The sequence below is a fragment of the Artibeus jamaicensis genome, unplaced genomic scaffold (assembly GCF_021234435.1).
Source record: "Artibeus jamaicensis isolate MK-2021 breed Jamaican fruit bat unplaced genomic scaffold, CSHL_Jam_final contig_233, whole genome shotgun sequence".
NCBI classification, from domain to species: domain Eukaryota; kingdom Metazoa; phylum Chordata; class Mammalia; order Chiroptera; family Phyllostomidae; genus Artibeus; species Artibeus jamaicensis.
Genome location: NW_026521486.1, coordinates 66,880,795 through 66,896,356, shown reverse-complemented (window position 1 = coordinate 66,896,356; position 15,562 = coordinate 66,880,795). Strand labels below are relative to the sequence as shown.

At 33.6% G+C, this 15,562-nt stretch overlaps 1 protein-coding gene across 1 annotated transcript in view; it reads left to right on the top strand.

Annotated features, from left to right (window-relative positions):
* The window catches only part of ZFC3H1 (zinc finger C3H1-type containing), a 56,055-nt gene that overhangs the window by 30,093 nt on the left and 10,400 nt on the right, over window positions 1-15,562 (top strand). Inside the window, exons 13-27 of the mRNA XM_037132161.2 lie at window positions 206-380; window positions 597-728; window positions 1,091-1,630; window positions 1,716-1,825; window positions 2,886-3,017; window positions 3,117-3,238; window positions 4,194-4,295; window positions 4,500-4,613; window positions 5,715-5,898; window positions 7,199-7,385; window positions 8,984-9,172; window positions 9,815-10,052; window positions 12,310-12,415; window positions 12,498-12,696; window positions 13,226-13,320. Of these exons, the coding sequence (XP_036988056.2) occupies window positions 206-380; window positions 597-728; window positions 1,091-1,630; window positions 1,716-1,825; window positions 2,886-3,017; window positions 3,117-3,238; window positions 4,194-4,295; window positions 4,500-4,613; window positions 5,715-5,898; window positions 7,199-7,385; window positions 8,984-9,172; window positions 9,815-10,052; window positions 12,310-12,415; window positions 12,498-12,696; window positions 13,226-13,320 (2,625 nt within the window). The remainder of the gene's footprint in view (window positions 1-205; window positions 381-596; window positions 729-1,090; window positions 1,631-1,715; window positions 1,826-2,885; window positions 3,018-3,116; window positions 3,239-4,193; window positions 4,296-4,499; window positions 4,614-5,714; window positions 5,899-7,198; window positions 7,386-8,983; window positions 9,173-9,814; window positions 10,053-12,309; window positions 12,416-12,497; window positions 12,697-13,225; window positions 13,321-15,562) is intronic.

The window sequence follows — 15,562 nt, the reverse complement described above, 5'->3', positions numbered from 1 at the left end:
TGTGATTGATGAATATGAAAGTATTCATCACTAGTATATTGTAAATATATTTTTAAAAATGAATTACTTCTATACTCTGGTTTCTCTTCAGATCGTATAAATCTTTCACCTTAAAAAATGAATTACTGCTTTGTAAACTTTATTCTGGTGATGTTAGTCTACCGGTGTAGAAAAACATTAATGAGAGTTGTTACTTTTCAAATAGGATTCTCTTGATGAAAGATGAATCTGTTTTAAAGAATCTAGTACAGCAAGAAGCAAAGAAGAAGGAATCTGTTCGAAATGCTGAAACAAAGATTGCAAAACTTACAGAACAGCTTCAAGCAACAGAGAAAATTCTCAGTGTCAACAAAATGTTTTTGAAGAAGCTTCAGGAACAAGTAATGTTCTTTTTTTAAAAAAATAAAAATATTATAGTCTCATGGTTACTACACATTTTTTATGGGTCAAATTTTTAATAAAGTAATTTTCTCCCTTGAGATACAATATTGGAATATTTCTATTTTTAGGTGAATACCCTAAATGTGCTGCTGTGTTAAGTTATTTCCTCTTCTTAGGTTTACATTTACATTTTCAGAATTATTCTGTATTTTCAGATTCACAAAGTACAGCAACGTGTTACAGTTAAAAAAGCTTTGACTCTAAAATATGGAGAAGAGCTTGCTCGGGCAAAGGCAGTGGCTAGTAAAGAAATAGGAAAACGTAAACTGGAACAAGATCGGCTTGGAGTAAGTTCTTTGTAGAAATATTTTATTTTTGGCAAGCAGAAGGATTTTATGATAGTTTTGAGAGTAAGAAGTATAAGAGATAATTCAGGTTTTCTCTTGAATATTCAAAGAATAAAATTAAAGCTTTATTTTCAAATGATGTTCATGTTTTTGGAACCTTGTTTATTATGTACTACTGACTTTTTTGTTTTTTTGTAAATCATAGATTAACTATCAAAACTCTTGGCTACTTGTAAAACTCTTTATTCTTGTTACTTAGTTTTATAATGTTGGCATTATATCAGGGATAGCACATTTACCTTACCAAAAATTGTTTATAAAATCACAGCAATATAAAATATTTCTATCATTATTTCCCCCAGCCAAACAAAATAATGAGACTGGACAATTCTCCAGTATCAAGTCCAAGAAAGCATTCAGCAGAACTAATTGCTATGGAAAAAAGACGATTACAAAAGCTAGAATACGAATATGCCCTGAAAATTCAAAAACTGAAAGAAGCTCGGGCCCTTAAAGCAAAGGAACAACAAAATATTGCTCCAGTTGTGGAAGAGGAACCTGAATTTTCTTTACCTCAACCCTCACTTCATGATCTGACTCAAGATAAATTAATTCTGGACACTGAGGAAAATGATGTCGACGATGAGATTTTGTCTGGTTCAAACCGAGAACGAAGAAGATCCTTCTTAGAATCCAATTCTTTTACTAAACCTAACCTTAAGCACACTGACACACCTAACAAAGAATGTGTAAATAAACCTAAGAACACTGTAGAAAAACCAGAACTTTTTCTGGGGTTGAAAATTGGTGAATTGCAAAAATTATATTCAAAAGCTGACAGCTTAAAACAACTGATTTTAAAAACTACCACAGGCATTACAGGAAAGGATTTGTGTGGTCAGGTAACTGAACATCTCATATTCTCTATAAAATCTAGAATTTACCCTAGCTGTGTTTTCCTTATGAAATTATTGTCTTCTTTTGCAGGAGATTTCTGTGGATATAGATTTTGTGACTGCACAAAGTAAAACAACAGAAGTGAAGCCATTTCCTTTTAGTCCTTACCACAGCCCTCTTCTAGTGTTTAAATCCTACAGGTATAAAAGAAAGATTCATTGAGCTTGAGTTTCAGGATTGCTCCTGTTGTTGATATTGTTTGTAACTTTGACTATTTGATGGTGAAAGAAAATTAAATCATGGTCACTAAGCAATGAACTTTTCTTTTCAGGGAAAATAAAAATTAAGTGTCTAGTCATACAGAAATCATATTAGAAAGTAAGGTTTAGCTCATATTTGGGGTGATTAATTCTTATTAAATTCTAATTTCTGGCTGCTGGTGGAATTGTAAATTCTGGATTATTCCCTGTTAGAGACTTTAGAAAAAAATAACAAGTCCTATGAACATTTTTAATTTTTAAAAAAATTCTATTGTTACCCCACATAAGAAATGCATTGACCAGCTCTCATAAAATTGATTTAGGTATTCTCAGATGGATTACTTTGTGGGAGATTGCTTTTGTTTTTAGACTTCTAGAAGTTGTGAGATTGTTAAATCGGTATGGTATAAATTGTGAAGCACCTACTGGGAAGTATAAATTGTTTTTCCCAAGTTTTTTTGTTGGCTTGGTAACGTGTACAAGAAATATCAGTATCATATAGCATTTATTATGTTGTATGAAGACACTACTTTACTTATTTTTTAACAATTATTTACTTTTAGAGAGTAGGGGAAGAGAGGGAGAGAAGCATGTGTGTGAGAGAGATCCATTTCCTCTCCCAAGGCCCTGAGCTGGGGACCTGACCGCAACCCAGGCATGCGCTCTGACTGGGAATTGAACCAGGAACCTTTCAGTTCAGTCTGGTGCTCAGTCCACTGAGCCACAACAACCAGGACCGAAAACACTACTTTTATAATACAGGGTTTTTTGGTTTTTGTTTTCTGTTTGAGGTCTTTTATGTTCTGGGTTTAAAGGGTATCGTTTGTCCCTCCCATGACTTAATATTCAGGATGTTTCCTGGAGTTAATTTTGCTATTAAGTAATTACATAAATAATATGCTTAAAGTTACAGAAATTTTAATGGTAAGGAAAAATGAAATTAAAAAATTTTTTTCTGGTGTATGTTTATGGAGCATATGTCCACTTCTCTTCTCCTTAGATTTAGTCCATACTATCGAACGAAGGAAAAACTTCCCCTAAGCTCAGTATCATACAGTAATATGATTGAACCAGATCAGTGTTTCTGCCGTTTTGACTTAACAGGGACATGCAATGATGATGATTGTCAGTGGTAAGTAGTTCTAATTTGTGAATGTTTTAATTTAAAAGACAGTCTTGGTATTTAGGTTTCATGTGTACACAACTAAATTTTTTTGTTATTTTATTTTAGGCAGCATACACAAGACTATACGCTTAGCCGAAAACAGCTATTCCAGGATATTCTGTCATATAATCTATCTTTGATTGGTTGTTCAGAGACAAGCACTGATGAAGAAATCGCTACTGCAGCAGGTTTTTAAAGACCTCTTGTTGTTTCTCAAATGAAAGCTTGAATTTAGGCAATTTAAGAATTTAATATTCAGTTCTCGACATCTTTTCATTGTTATAATTGGATATGTTCACCTGTGACCCTTTATCTAGATCTGCTCTATCCAGTGCAGTAGTCACTAGCCATATGTTGCTATTCATATTTAAATTAATTAAAATTAAAATGTATTCTCTCAAGTTACACTATCCACATTTCAAATGCTCAGTAGCCACTGTTGAGCTCAAGCTCTGCAGTAGTTCAGCGCCACCGGTAGAATGGTACAGACACAAGAGATTTCTGTCTCTGCAGAAAAGTCTTTGGACAGAGCTCATTTAAACAGTTCAGTTTATTTAGAAGAATATATAAACATTTGTATAGAAGTTTTAGTAATGATTTTTAAATAGACCTTTTTAAAAAATTTTTTTTAAAAAACAAAGGAGGTGTTTATGATTCCATATTATATAATGAAATAAGACTTTATATTCTTTGACATTGTAGAAAGCACAGGTTATTGTCAAGTATTATGAGTAAATATTGTTAAGCTTTTCCTCAGAGTTAGTGCCAGATAATTAAACCTTAAACTGCAAGTCTTTTGAAAGTCAGGGAATTGGTGTTTATTACAATAATTCAGTATTATCACAACCCAGAGTAATTTATAAAGTCACTGAATCTAATCATTCCCAATTTAGGACTTTAGTTTTCACTTGTTTAGTTAGTTTCAGGAAATACTTTTATTTTAGCCCAAATTGGGTGATCGGTGTAGTGTTTGCTGTAGTAGTTAAGACAGTACGGGCCTTGCCCTCCAGAAGGCCGTAAGTATTTTTAATTACTACCATACATTTCTTAAACCGTTCTTCACTTCATACTCTTTAATTAGCCTCATCTCTGAAATCCATGTTTTTTATACTTTTTATGAAGATAGCAATGCTCTAATTTCAGAAAAATATGTTGAGAAACTCTTTGGAGTAAACAAAGATCGAATGTCCATGGACCAGATGGCTGTTCTTCTTGTTAGCAATGTCAATGAAAGTAAAGGCCATAGTAAGTATATATGTCTCTCTCACACAAAAGAATATTGTAGTTTCTTATGATAGCAAATCTTTTGGCATTATGTTCTCAGTATAATATATATATGTCAACTCTAACAACAGAATAGATTTAGCTCTTTTTGAGTATTATTTGGGTAGCCTTCAAACTATAAAAAACCAGGTGTATCAACTAACAGTCTTCTCATGTCTACTTTAGCACCTCCCTTTACAACCTATAAAGATAAAAGAAAGTGGAAGCCAAAGTTTTGGAGAAAACCTATTTCAGACAATAGTAGTGATGAGGAACAGTCTACAGGACCAATTAAGTATGGTAAGAAGTAATTGAAGATTCAGAATTACTAAATTTTGGTGTTCCACTTTACTAATTTCTTGGTGTATGTACTAGCCTAATTTTTTTATTTTTATTTTTATTTTTTAGAAGTAGTTGTGCTGTTTGGCATTTAAGGCAGTTAGTTCTTCATTCTTCAGGGCTGCTCCCCACATTGAAGGACATTTGGTATTCATAGTCCAGTACCTGCAAGGATTACTCTTCAGTAGTTGTGACAGCTTCAAAGTACTCCCTGGTCTGTGTCTTTTTGAGGCCAGATGTTCTGTTTTATATCATCTTTGAGCCTGTTTTCTGATACACAATCAGTAGGCTCACAACATGAATGAATAAATGAGCACCTTATTGTCAAGTACATCTTGCATGAGAATCTCAGATTTGGAAATTTAATTGTTTACTATTTGTGGATTAGCTAATACCTAATAGGTGTATGCTCTCTTATGCTTATTTACATCAATGTAACACTTTTTTTTAATTTAGCTGTAGTGGAATAAACCATCTTCATAAATTATAACCTTCTCTTACAGCTTAATGAATGTGAATTATTAGATGATAACACTTACCTTAAAGTAGGGAGACTATACTTCTGTTTGGCCCAGCAGAGTCCTGAAGTAATTTTTAGTAACATCCCCTATCACTCATAGATGTGTCCTGGTTTGGACAATAAGATGTATGGTTGCTTTACCTTAAGCTACAAGCTTCCCTGGCTGGTGTGGCTCAGTGGATTGAGTTCTGGCCTGCAAACCAAAAAGTCACTGGTTCGATTCCCAGTCCTGACTCGGAATCTTCAAATTTGTTATGTTGTTTATGCTTCAAATTTGAACCACATGCCTGGGTTGCAGGCCAGGTCACTAGCTGGGGTGTGTGAGAGGCTGCCAGTCGGTGTCTCACACGTCGGTGTTTCTCTACCTCTCTTTCTCCCTCCTCCTCCTCCCTAAAAATAAATAAAATCTTAAACAAATAAACAATGAGCTACTGCTTGTCATTAGAATCTGTAGCTCTTTAGATTATTTTAAAGACGATGCCAGTTTTTTCTTGTGTCCGCGGGTAAGAAAAAGTAGGAAGCTAACGATACTTTTTTTATAGCCTTTCAGCCAGGGAACCGAATAAAAGTTCCAGCTTTGGATACAGTTGTGACTCCAGATGATGTCAGATACTTTACAAATGAGACTGATGACATTGCTAATTTAGAAGCAAGTGTGCTTGAAAATCCTTCTCATGTACAACTTTGGCTCAAGCTTGCATACAAGTACTTAAATCAAAATGAAGGGTAGGTCCGGTTCTAATCTTTGTATAAACTATTGCACATTTATATTTTTGTGTTTGAGGTTTATTTCTTTTGTAGTAATCATATTTCCTTCCTTGTGTCAATGGAGCCTTTGTTTTTTTTTTTTGACAGAGCAAAAAGCACTTTATTGTTTAAAGCTATTAGAAAATGTTTTAAGATTAGATCTTGAGTTGTGTGCATGGCTCAGTGTATAAGTAATAAATTAGCCATAGTTTTTAACTCTAGTAGGCTCTTATTTCAAAGTAGGTTTAGTAAAAAGTCAGTTCTGAGTGTTGTAGGGATTAATTATTGGATTTATTAAAAAGTAGTGGAAGAAGTTAAATTTTTTTGTTAAATTTCATTTGGAGGTTTAAAGCGTATCTAAGGTCCTCTAAATTTTAAGTTGCCTTTTTTTCTGCACGTGGCATTATGTTATGTGTATACAAATAAGATAAATAGTAATTATCTCACAAATGACAGCTCTTGCATAAATGTATTTTCTGACTCCTACTTTTTTGATAGGTTTACTGGGAATAATCTTTTATTGCCAGGAGTAATGTTTTATTATGTTAATTTTTTAATTGTAATAATTCAGTTTTATTTTGTTTTAAAGGCTTTGCTGATTATCTGTCTTAAAATTTGGTATACAAGCCTTTTCTTTTTACTAAGGCAGCACTGCATAATGCTAATATACCTCACTTACTGAATATGGTGCTTATTTAACTTGCCCTGTGTGTCATTTTCATGTTGATGGGATAAGTAACAGTGTTTTCTTTTCTGACTCATTTACTGAGTGAAGGCCAAAGAACTGTACATTATTTTATGAATAGGGATCATGAGAGACAATTATCTTCTCCAAGAGATAGCAAGCTCTTGACCGTTGAAAAGAACTATTATATTGAAAGCTTTGATATTTTGTACTGGCAGTAACTGGCCTTGAGGGGGAATTGTTTAACTTTTCCCATTTCCAGACCAGTGTAAATCATAAAAGGTGTTGCTGAGTATGGACTTAAATCACATTTGAAGTTGATAATTTAGTGATTTTATAACATAGTGGTTTTATCTGGTAAATGCTAATTGAGAGTCCACCTAAAAAGGAATTGTTGGGTCTATGGGAAATCAGGATCTTTTTTTAACAGATTGACTTAAAATCCTAATCTACCTCTCTTTGTCATAGGTGACTCTAGCCTCTTGGTAGGTTTTAATAGAAAATGGAATTTAAAAAATGACTTAGTAGACTAGTCTAATTTAAAAGTATTTTCAAATATTAAAGGAAAATGTTCCTGCTTTACTTAACCTGTAGGCTATGTTCAGAGTCCTTGGATTCTGCTTTAAATGTTCTGGCTCGGGCTTTGGAAAACAACAAAGACAATCCAGAAATTTGGTGCCATTACCTCAGATTGTTTTCTAAAAGAGGAACCAAGGAGGAGGTGCAGGAAATGTGTGAAACAGCTGTTGAGTATGCTCCGGATTATCAAAGTTTTTGGACTGTGAGTAGAAAAGATAACATTGTCTCATGTGTTCATTGTGTGTGTGTGTGTGTTCATAACTCTTTGGATCATCTTAAATATTGATATGTAGCTTAACAGATCATATGCTTTATTTACATATAGATATAACGCCTACACTTTTGGTGTCCAGTAACCTCAAAATCATTTCTGTGGGTCAGGATTTATTTAGACTAAACAGGAAGAAAATATTCAGTACAGAGGTGATTTTTGTTAACTTTGTTGGTAAGGAAAAATTATAAACATTTTATACTTAGCTATTAAGCAGTTTTAGCTTGGGCAAAGTTAAGTGAATTTTGTGCAAAGCATCTGAAAAAAAAGTCTTTTAAATTCTTATGCGTGTATAACACATGAATGATAAGAAACAATATATTATTGGTCTTCATTACTTATGGTAATAATGTACAATTCATACTAATATTGAACCTTGCCAAAATACAAAGATCTGGTGAGAAAATAGGTTCTTCCTCATTCTCCGAGAGAATGGGATGTGTCCTGTCCAGGTTTAAACTTAAAATTACAAATAATCCACTTGTAAAATAAATATTAATTAATATCTAAACTCTTAGTAGCTGAAATCAGAAGGTATTAGAATCAGATAAAATTCCAGATAAATCTATTACTGTCAGATCTATTATTTTCTTATTAACTGCAATTCAGAACAACTAGGTTTGGATAACATGGTATCCCTTAATGAATGAACTTGCCAATCTTATCTCCTACTCGCCTAGCACTAGTACTAAATAGAGATGGACGGTGGAATATGCTCGATTTTTGACCTGGAGCCTTATACCAAAGTTAATGCTATTGATTACTACAAGATTTTTAAGGTGTAATGTTTTTCCTCAAAGTTTTGGTCTTTAAAGGACCTTTTTGATATCTTTTTTTTTTTTAAATCCTCAACTGAGGACATCTTTTTTATTGCTTTTAGAGAGAGGGGACGGGAGAGAGAGACACATCAATGTGAGAGGGAAGCATCAATTGGTTGCCTTCTGTGGGGGATCACATATACCTGGACAAGGGATAGGACCTGCAACCCAGGCAGGTGTCCTGACCTGGAAACGAACCCACCACCTTTGGGTTATAGGTCACGCTCCAACCAACTGAGCCATACAGGCGAGGGCCCTTCTTAATTTCTTCATTAAATCTTTTAAATGATTTATTTTTCTACATAGGTCTAATATGAATACTATTTTCAAAATTTTTGTATAACCACACACCTAGGAAGCAATGCCAATTAAATTGTATCTAACTACAAACGTGAGTTTTTGGAGATCCCTCATGGTCTTGCTATCATTTACCTATTGACTCAAGGAAAGGAAAAATGGAATCGTTTTGGTGGTAATTATGAGAGTATGTCAGTATTGTTGTAGGGTTTATCTTATTTCACTTACCAACTTCTGGTAGAAGGGAAAATCTAGATTATAGTACTGGAAGATGAGTGTACGTATATTTATAATTACCTTTTTAGAGAATCGAAGATTTAACATGAGACAGTTTCTCAACAAAATATGAAAAATCTGTAGTTTTACAGTTTATTCTTATGAAGCAGGATTAATGTGTGAAACCCTTTGCGGCAGTTTCTGTACCTAGAAAGCACCTTTGAAGAAAAGGATTACGTATGTGAGAGAATGGTGGAGTTTCTGATGGGAGCAGCCAAGCGGGAAGCATCAGATATTCTGTCCTTTCAGCTTTTAGAGGCTCTTTTGTTTCGAGTTCAACTGCACATATTTACTGGAAGATCCCAAAGTGCACTTGCACTTTTACAGGTAAATAGTTACTGTAGCATTAAATTATAGTTTGTAGAGAATTTTTAAGAGGTCTAAAACATTATAGGTAGCATTGTTCAGTGATAAGAGCACAGGTTTTAGATTTGCATCCTTGTTTTGCCACTTACTAGTTAAGTTGTGTGAAGCTGACTAAATTTATGATGGTTTCTTCATTTGCTTAGTAGAGATAATACCTTCTTTAGAGAGTTTATGCGGTTTAAAGGAAAATATATGTTCATTATCCAAGAATAAACTTTAGTATTCAAACTATAAGATAAAAAATTAGTTTATAGTGATAATCTTCTATGGATGTAGAGTTTTCTTTGTTTTTACTATTTTTTCTCTTTATCTTATTAGATTTTGAATAATAAGACACTTAAAATGTTCAGATAAATTTAATCTTTTTCCAATTTATTATGTCATGTACCTTCTGTAAATATAGTAATTGCTAATTTAGTATTGATATCTTTAAAAAGTTTTTGATTAAAAAAAATGGTGATTTTCAAAGTTTTAACTTAGGTGTTTAAGAACTGCTCCAAAGAAATACAACTGTTTCATTATTTGTTGCCTTTACAATTAAATCTTAGGTATAGGAGTGATTATTTTAAAAAACACTTTCAAATTTTTTTAAAATTTACCTAGAATGCATTGAAATCGGCTAATGATGGAATAGTAGCTGAGTACCTTAAAACAAGTGATCGATGTTTGGCATGGCTGGCCTACATACATCTCATTGAATTCAACAGTCTCCCTCCAAAATTTTATGATCCATCTAATGCCAATCCTTCAAGAATTGTTAATACAGAACCGTTCATAATGCCGTGGCAAACAGTTCAAGATGTAAAGACTAATCCTGATATGTTGTTGGCAGTTTTTGAAGGTAAGTATAAATGTTTCTAAATTATTTATTATGGTTGTTTATTATTACGTGGAACAGATTTACATATGCCAGTTGTAGTTTCATACTTTATTATATGAGTGTTCGAAAGATTAAAGATTGAATCACAAAAGATGGGCATTGGCATCTATAAATGTTAGGAACTGTGATACACCACATAATTTGTTTTTCTGATTAAGACAAAGTATATCGGCTTGATAGGTAAATTATATAGGTTTAACAAGTTGATTGAATCACAGAATCAAGTAATTCTTTTTTTTGAAGCAATCCATCAAAGTGGAAGTTAAAGATTATATCTTATTTTTTCAAGTCATTAATATTCAATTCATCAATGAATCTGATTATTGTTATATACCAAATAATGTTTCTGCTGTGAAATGCATATAAGGTATAAAGATTATTCCTTCATACTAGGAAGTATATAGCCTAGTTAGAAGATAAAATCTATACATTTGACATAATTATTAACAAATGAGGCCAGGTAATTGTGTATCTTCGTAAGTAGTCTAAATCCTATGCTTATAGAAGAGATTAGGACTTGTGATTGGCAAAATTATATGGGACAGGCCATAAACCAAAAGGGAAGAGATCGTTGTAGGTTGATATGATCAAGGAAGTCTTCATAGAAGAATTAGGACTTGAAGTTAGATTTTGAAGCTCAACTATGATGTGACATAGTGGGCCTCTTCAAAGGTAGGGCTCTTGTCTTACCTTTGGCTTATGATGTCTGGTTGTGTGCTAAGTGCTTAGTAAATGTTTATTGAATAGACCAGTGAAGAGAGGAAGGAAAAGAAGTACATTCCTGTTAGAGGAGCTAAGTAAACAAAAAAATAACAAGTAGTTAGGAATTAGTACATTGGATTTGAAGGGAAATTAGAAGGAAGAGTCCTTATAAATGTGAGAATTTTGTGCTGGAGAATAATAGTAAGAATTAACTTCAGTAAATGGAATGATGCCAAGTTTTCAAGAACTCTGTAAGTGTGGTAGACTTGATGACAATAGGAGTTCTTTAAGAAAGAAAAAAAATGTGCTGAAGAGAAATGATGTTACAGGGAGGAAAACCAACCAGAAACTCATTGCCATAACCTGGGAAAGAGTATTTATTAGATACATTTAAAGTTAACACATAGAGATGTAGGGGACAGATTAGACATCAGGGAAGAAGAGAAGAAATAGTCAAAGATGAATTCGGGGTCTTGAGACTGGGAAAATGAGAGTGTTTTAGTAGAAAACTGGTAAATTTGGAAGACTGACTTCAGTAGTAGGAGTGGTATTTGTGAATGGTAATTGGTCATCCAATTGGAAAAGCCTTTTAGCAGAAGGAAATAAGGAAGTGGACCATAGTGGACAATTATGGATAGAGAAATGGATTCGAAAGTTAATTACATAGAAATTACTGTATTACAAAGTGCTTTACAGTTTTTAATGTGTTCTTGCAGTAAATTATTCAGTAGTTGAAGCCGTGAGATGTTTCCTCTGAGAAAATGGAGATTTAAAAGTACAACAGTAAGGGGTAAGAGGGGGAATAGAGTTAGTAAATGAGACCGAGAGGAAATGTAAACAGTCGCTTAGAAGAAGAGGCAAGGAGAAATTAAAAAGAAGAGGAATGACATTATCAAATATTAATCAATTAAAGTGAATGTGGAGGTAGGCTTTTAGGTTTGTTTAGTTATGATCCTGTGTGAACTTCAAATGTGCAGTTTCAGAATGGCATTCACTTTTAAACTTGTGCAAAGCTGGGAGTCATACTGCCATTGGGCAAAGGAGGAAATAGTGACAGTTGTGTGAAGTAAAATGCGGTACCATTCTCTAAGAAGTATCCTGTCTGATCAAAAAGGATTCTTTATAAGGGAGAAGTGTATTTTGAAGGAGTAAGGAAAGGATCTAGTTTAGGGGGAGACATTTAAATGGCTGTATGATAGCAGTCAAGGCCTTTTTTGAAGTGCATCTGAGAAAGATGAAAAGGTAATTCATTCTTTGTTTTTTTTTTTTTGTTTGAGATCACTTTTAAGGAATTTAGGATAAATGCATGGGCACTTGTTATATTGGGTGGTTTTATTTTTACTAGGAAAGAGAGAGTAAGAGAGTGAACTTTAGGAGTTTGGGTAAAAGCCAGGAGTTCAATACAAAATGATGGTCAAGCTAAGGGATGATAGACCATCTTCTCCTATTGGTTTTTAGAATTTAAATAACAGATAATTCATTTTATGTGTGATGTTGTTGTGATATTTTTGAGTAGATGCGGTGAAAGCTTGCACAGACGAGAGCTTTACTGTTGAGGAAAGAGTAGAGGTCTGTGTTCCACTTTACACAAACATGATTGCTCTGCATCAGCTGCTGGAAAGGTAAGACTTCATTGACATACAGCTAACCTTGCATTAAAAGTTGATTTTTTAAATATATAGACATGTTTTTTTTCTTGTTAAGGTATGAGGCTGCGATAGAACTCTGTAAATGTTTGTTGGAATCTTGTCCTGTGAACTGCCAGTTGTTGGAAGCCCTTATTGCTTTATATTTGCAAACAAATCAGCACGACAAAGCCAGGGCAGTGTGGCTTACTGCATTTGAAAAAAATCCTCAAAATGCAGAGATTTTTTATCATATGTGCAAATTCTTCATCTTACAGGTAAAAATGAAATGACTTAAATATTTAAATATGTTTTTATGTTTCACAATTTCTTAAGATGTTTCCAGCATTATCCTCTCCAGGAAGCTTTTCTGTTCCTTGTGCCCTTTGCACACTGGGTTAGATATTCCTTCTCTCTCTATTAATACACTGTACATAGTTTTACCATTGCACTTATTAAGTTGCTTTGTAATTTTGTTTATAGCTGCTTTATATACTATAAAGAATTCTTTGAGAGCAAGGATCATGTCTTACTAGATCAGAGCTCCAGCACCTAGCACAGTGTGGAACATATAATAGAAGTTTAATAAGTAATTGGTGGCTACAACTTGAGATTGTGGTATGTTGAGTGTCCAGCTGTTTAATGGTTAGTTGAATTTAATTTGGATATCAGAATGTAGAAGTTATCTCTGTCCCCACCTACTAAAAAGATCTAATCAGTAGAGGTTTTTTAGGGGTTTTTCCTCCCTTGAAAGATTTTAATTAAACATTGTAAGCCTAATGTGTGTTCTTCCTCTTTTTAAAATAGAATCAAGGGGATAATCTTCTTCCATTTTTGCGAAAATTTATTGCATCCTTCTTTAAACCTGGGTTTGAGAAGTATAGTAACTTGGATCTGTTTCGGTAAGTTTATAGCACTCTTGGTTTGCAGAGGAATGAGATAGTATAGTTCAGTGGAAAGATTTTAAATTTTCTTTTGTGGATTGACTACATTTTTGACTGATGTTTAAAAAATACTAAACTACCCTCTTAGGCAATAGAATTTAATAGAAATGGAAAGATGTATAATGTTTTATATTATTTGGATTAAAGACACTAATGAAGGCTTATATTAACACCCTGGTGACTCATTCTGTTTTTAATTTAATGTTATTGTTAATTTTAGCATATAATATAGCAATGGGTTATCCTGAAACTATGGTAATTTTTTTTCTTTTTTTGAAAAATGAATTTTAAGTTACTTGAGTGATCAAAAGTGAGTGTAAATAATTTGCCTTATACTTTTTTTTAATTCTAAAGAGAACTGCTCTAACCTCTGAAATGTTATTGAGTAAGAAATTTTATAGGATTCTTTTCTCAGTAACTCAGTAGAGCTCTGTATTTGCTGCTTTTGTGTTGCTGAGTTCTCTTTCTAACAGTAAGAGGTCATAGCATATCATGAAGAATGATTTTTTTAAGTTCTTTCTCCTTCTTCTTCCTTATCTCTCTAGTGATCAGAAAATTTTTTTCTTATGGGGCCAGATAGTAAATATTTTAGGCATGCAAGTCATGTATGGTTTGTCACTACTAGTTAACTATGTTATTGTAGCAAGGAAGCAGCCACAGACAATATAGAAATGAATGGGTATGGCTGTATTCTACTAAATCTTTATTTACAAAGACTAAATCTTTATTTACAAAGACAGGTGTAGTTTGTTGATTCCATGGGGCATCCAGAGGAGACTTTTTTTTATTATGGCACATTCTGTAATTTTATGTGAGGAAGAACAGAGAGAAGGAAGGTCTAAGCTGAGTAGCTCCTAAAATGTTTCTTATAAGAGAAACTGATAAGAGAAGATAAAATCTTGCTTTTATATATGCAGATGTAATACTTGCAAGTATTTTTCTTTTCTTAGGTGTTCTTTTTGTCTGTACCCAGTATACTCATATTATGTAAAAACATTTTTAAAACAATCCACATTTTGTTAAGTTGCTGATCCATTCATTGTAGAGTATTTGGTGAGCATGATATTTAATTGGAAATTTGGCAAAAAAGTTTTGGGCCACAATTCTTTCCTTGACTTGAGTCTTTCTATCTATCTTCTTATGGTAGCCAGTTTATTGACAGTGATTTCAGTATTCTTCTGGAAATTCTTTATGCTGTGCAGTATCTATTGGGTTGGCTTATAGATAAAAGATACATTTTTTATTTTCATGAATAACTTTATTGATTTGGATATTTTGAGTATGCTTGCTATCTCCAACTAGGTATAATGTTGATTGTTCTCAGTTAATGTCTCGATTTGATCAGTGTCAAATTCAACTGGTCTACCTGACCCTGGCGTAGCATTCAGTGAGAAATCTCCAGCATGAAATTTCACAAACCACTTTTGCCATGTTCAGTCAGTCACAGCACCTTTTCCATTCACTGCACAAATCTTTTCTTGCATTTAAAAAATATTTTATCAATTGTGCTATTACAGTTATCCCAATTTTCCCCTTTGCTCTAGCCACCCTGAGCCCTCCACTCCCCTCAGACAATCCCCCCAACATTTGTTCATGTCCTTGGGCCATGCGTGTAAGTTCATTGGCTACTTTACTTTCTATAATGTACTTTACATCCCCATGGCTATTCTGTGACTACCAGTTTATACTTCTTAATCCCCTTACCTCTTCTCCCATTTCCCCAAACCCTCCTCCTGTCTTGTAATCATCAAAATGCTCTTCTATCCATGATCCTGTCTTTGTCTTGTTTGCTTAGGGTTTTTTTTTTTTTTAAGATTTATTTTATTTTATTTATCTTTAGAGGGGAAGGGAAGGAGAGAGGGAGAGAAATATCAAATATATGGTTGCCTCTCATAAGTCTGCTGCTGAGAACTGGCCTGCAACCAAGGCATGTGCCCTGATTGGGAATCAAATCGTGATCCTTTGGTTCGCAGGTCGGAGCTCAATCCACTGAGCCACACCAACCAGGGCTGCTTAGTTTGTTTTTTAGGTTCAGTTGTTGAATCAGGACGATGAATTCCTTTAGTTTTTTTCTTGCCTGGTAAGCTCTTTGTCTGCCCTTTGATTCTAAATGATATCTGTGCTGGGCTGAGCAGTCTTGGCTTTAGATCCCTGCTTTTTATCACTTCAAATATTTCTTGCCATTCCCTTTTAGCCTACA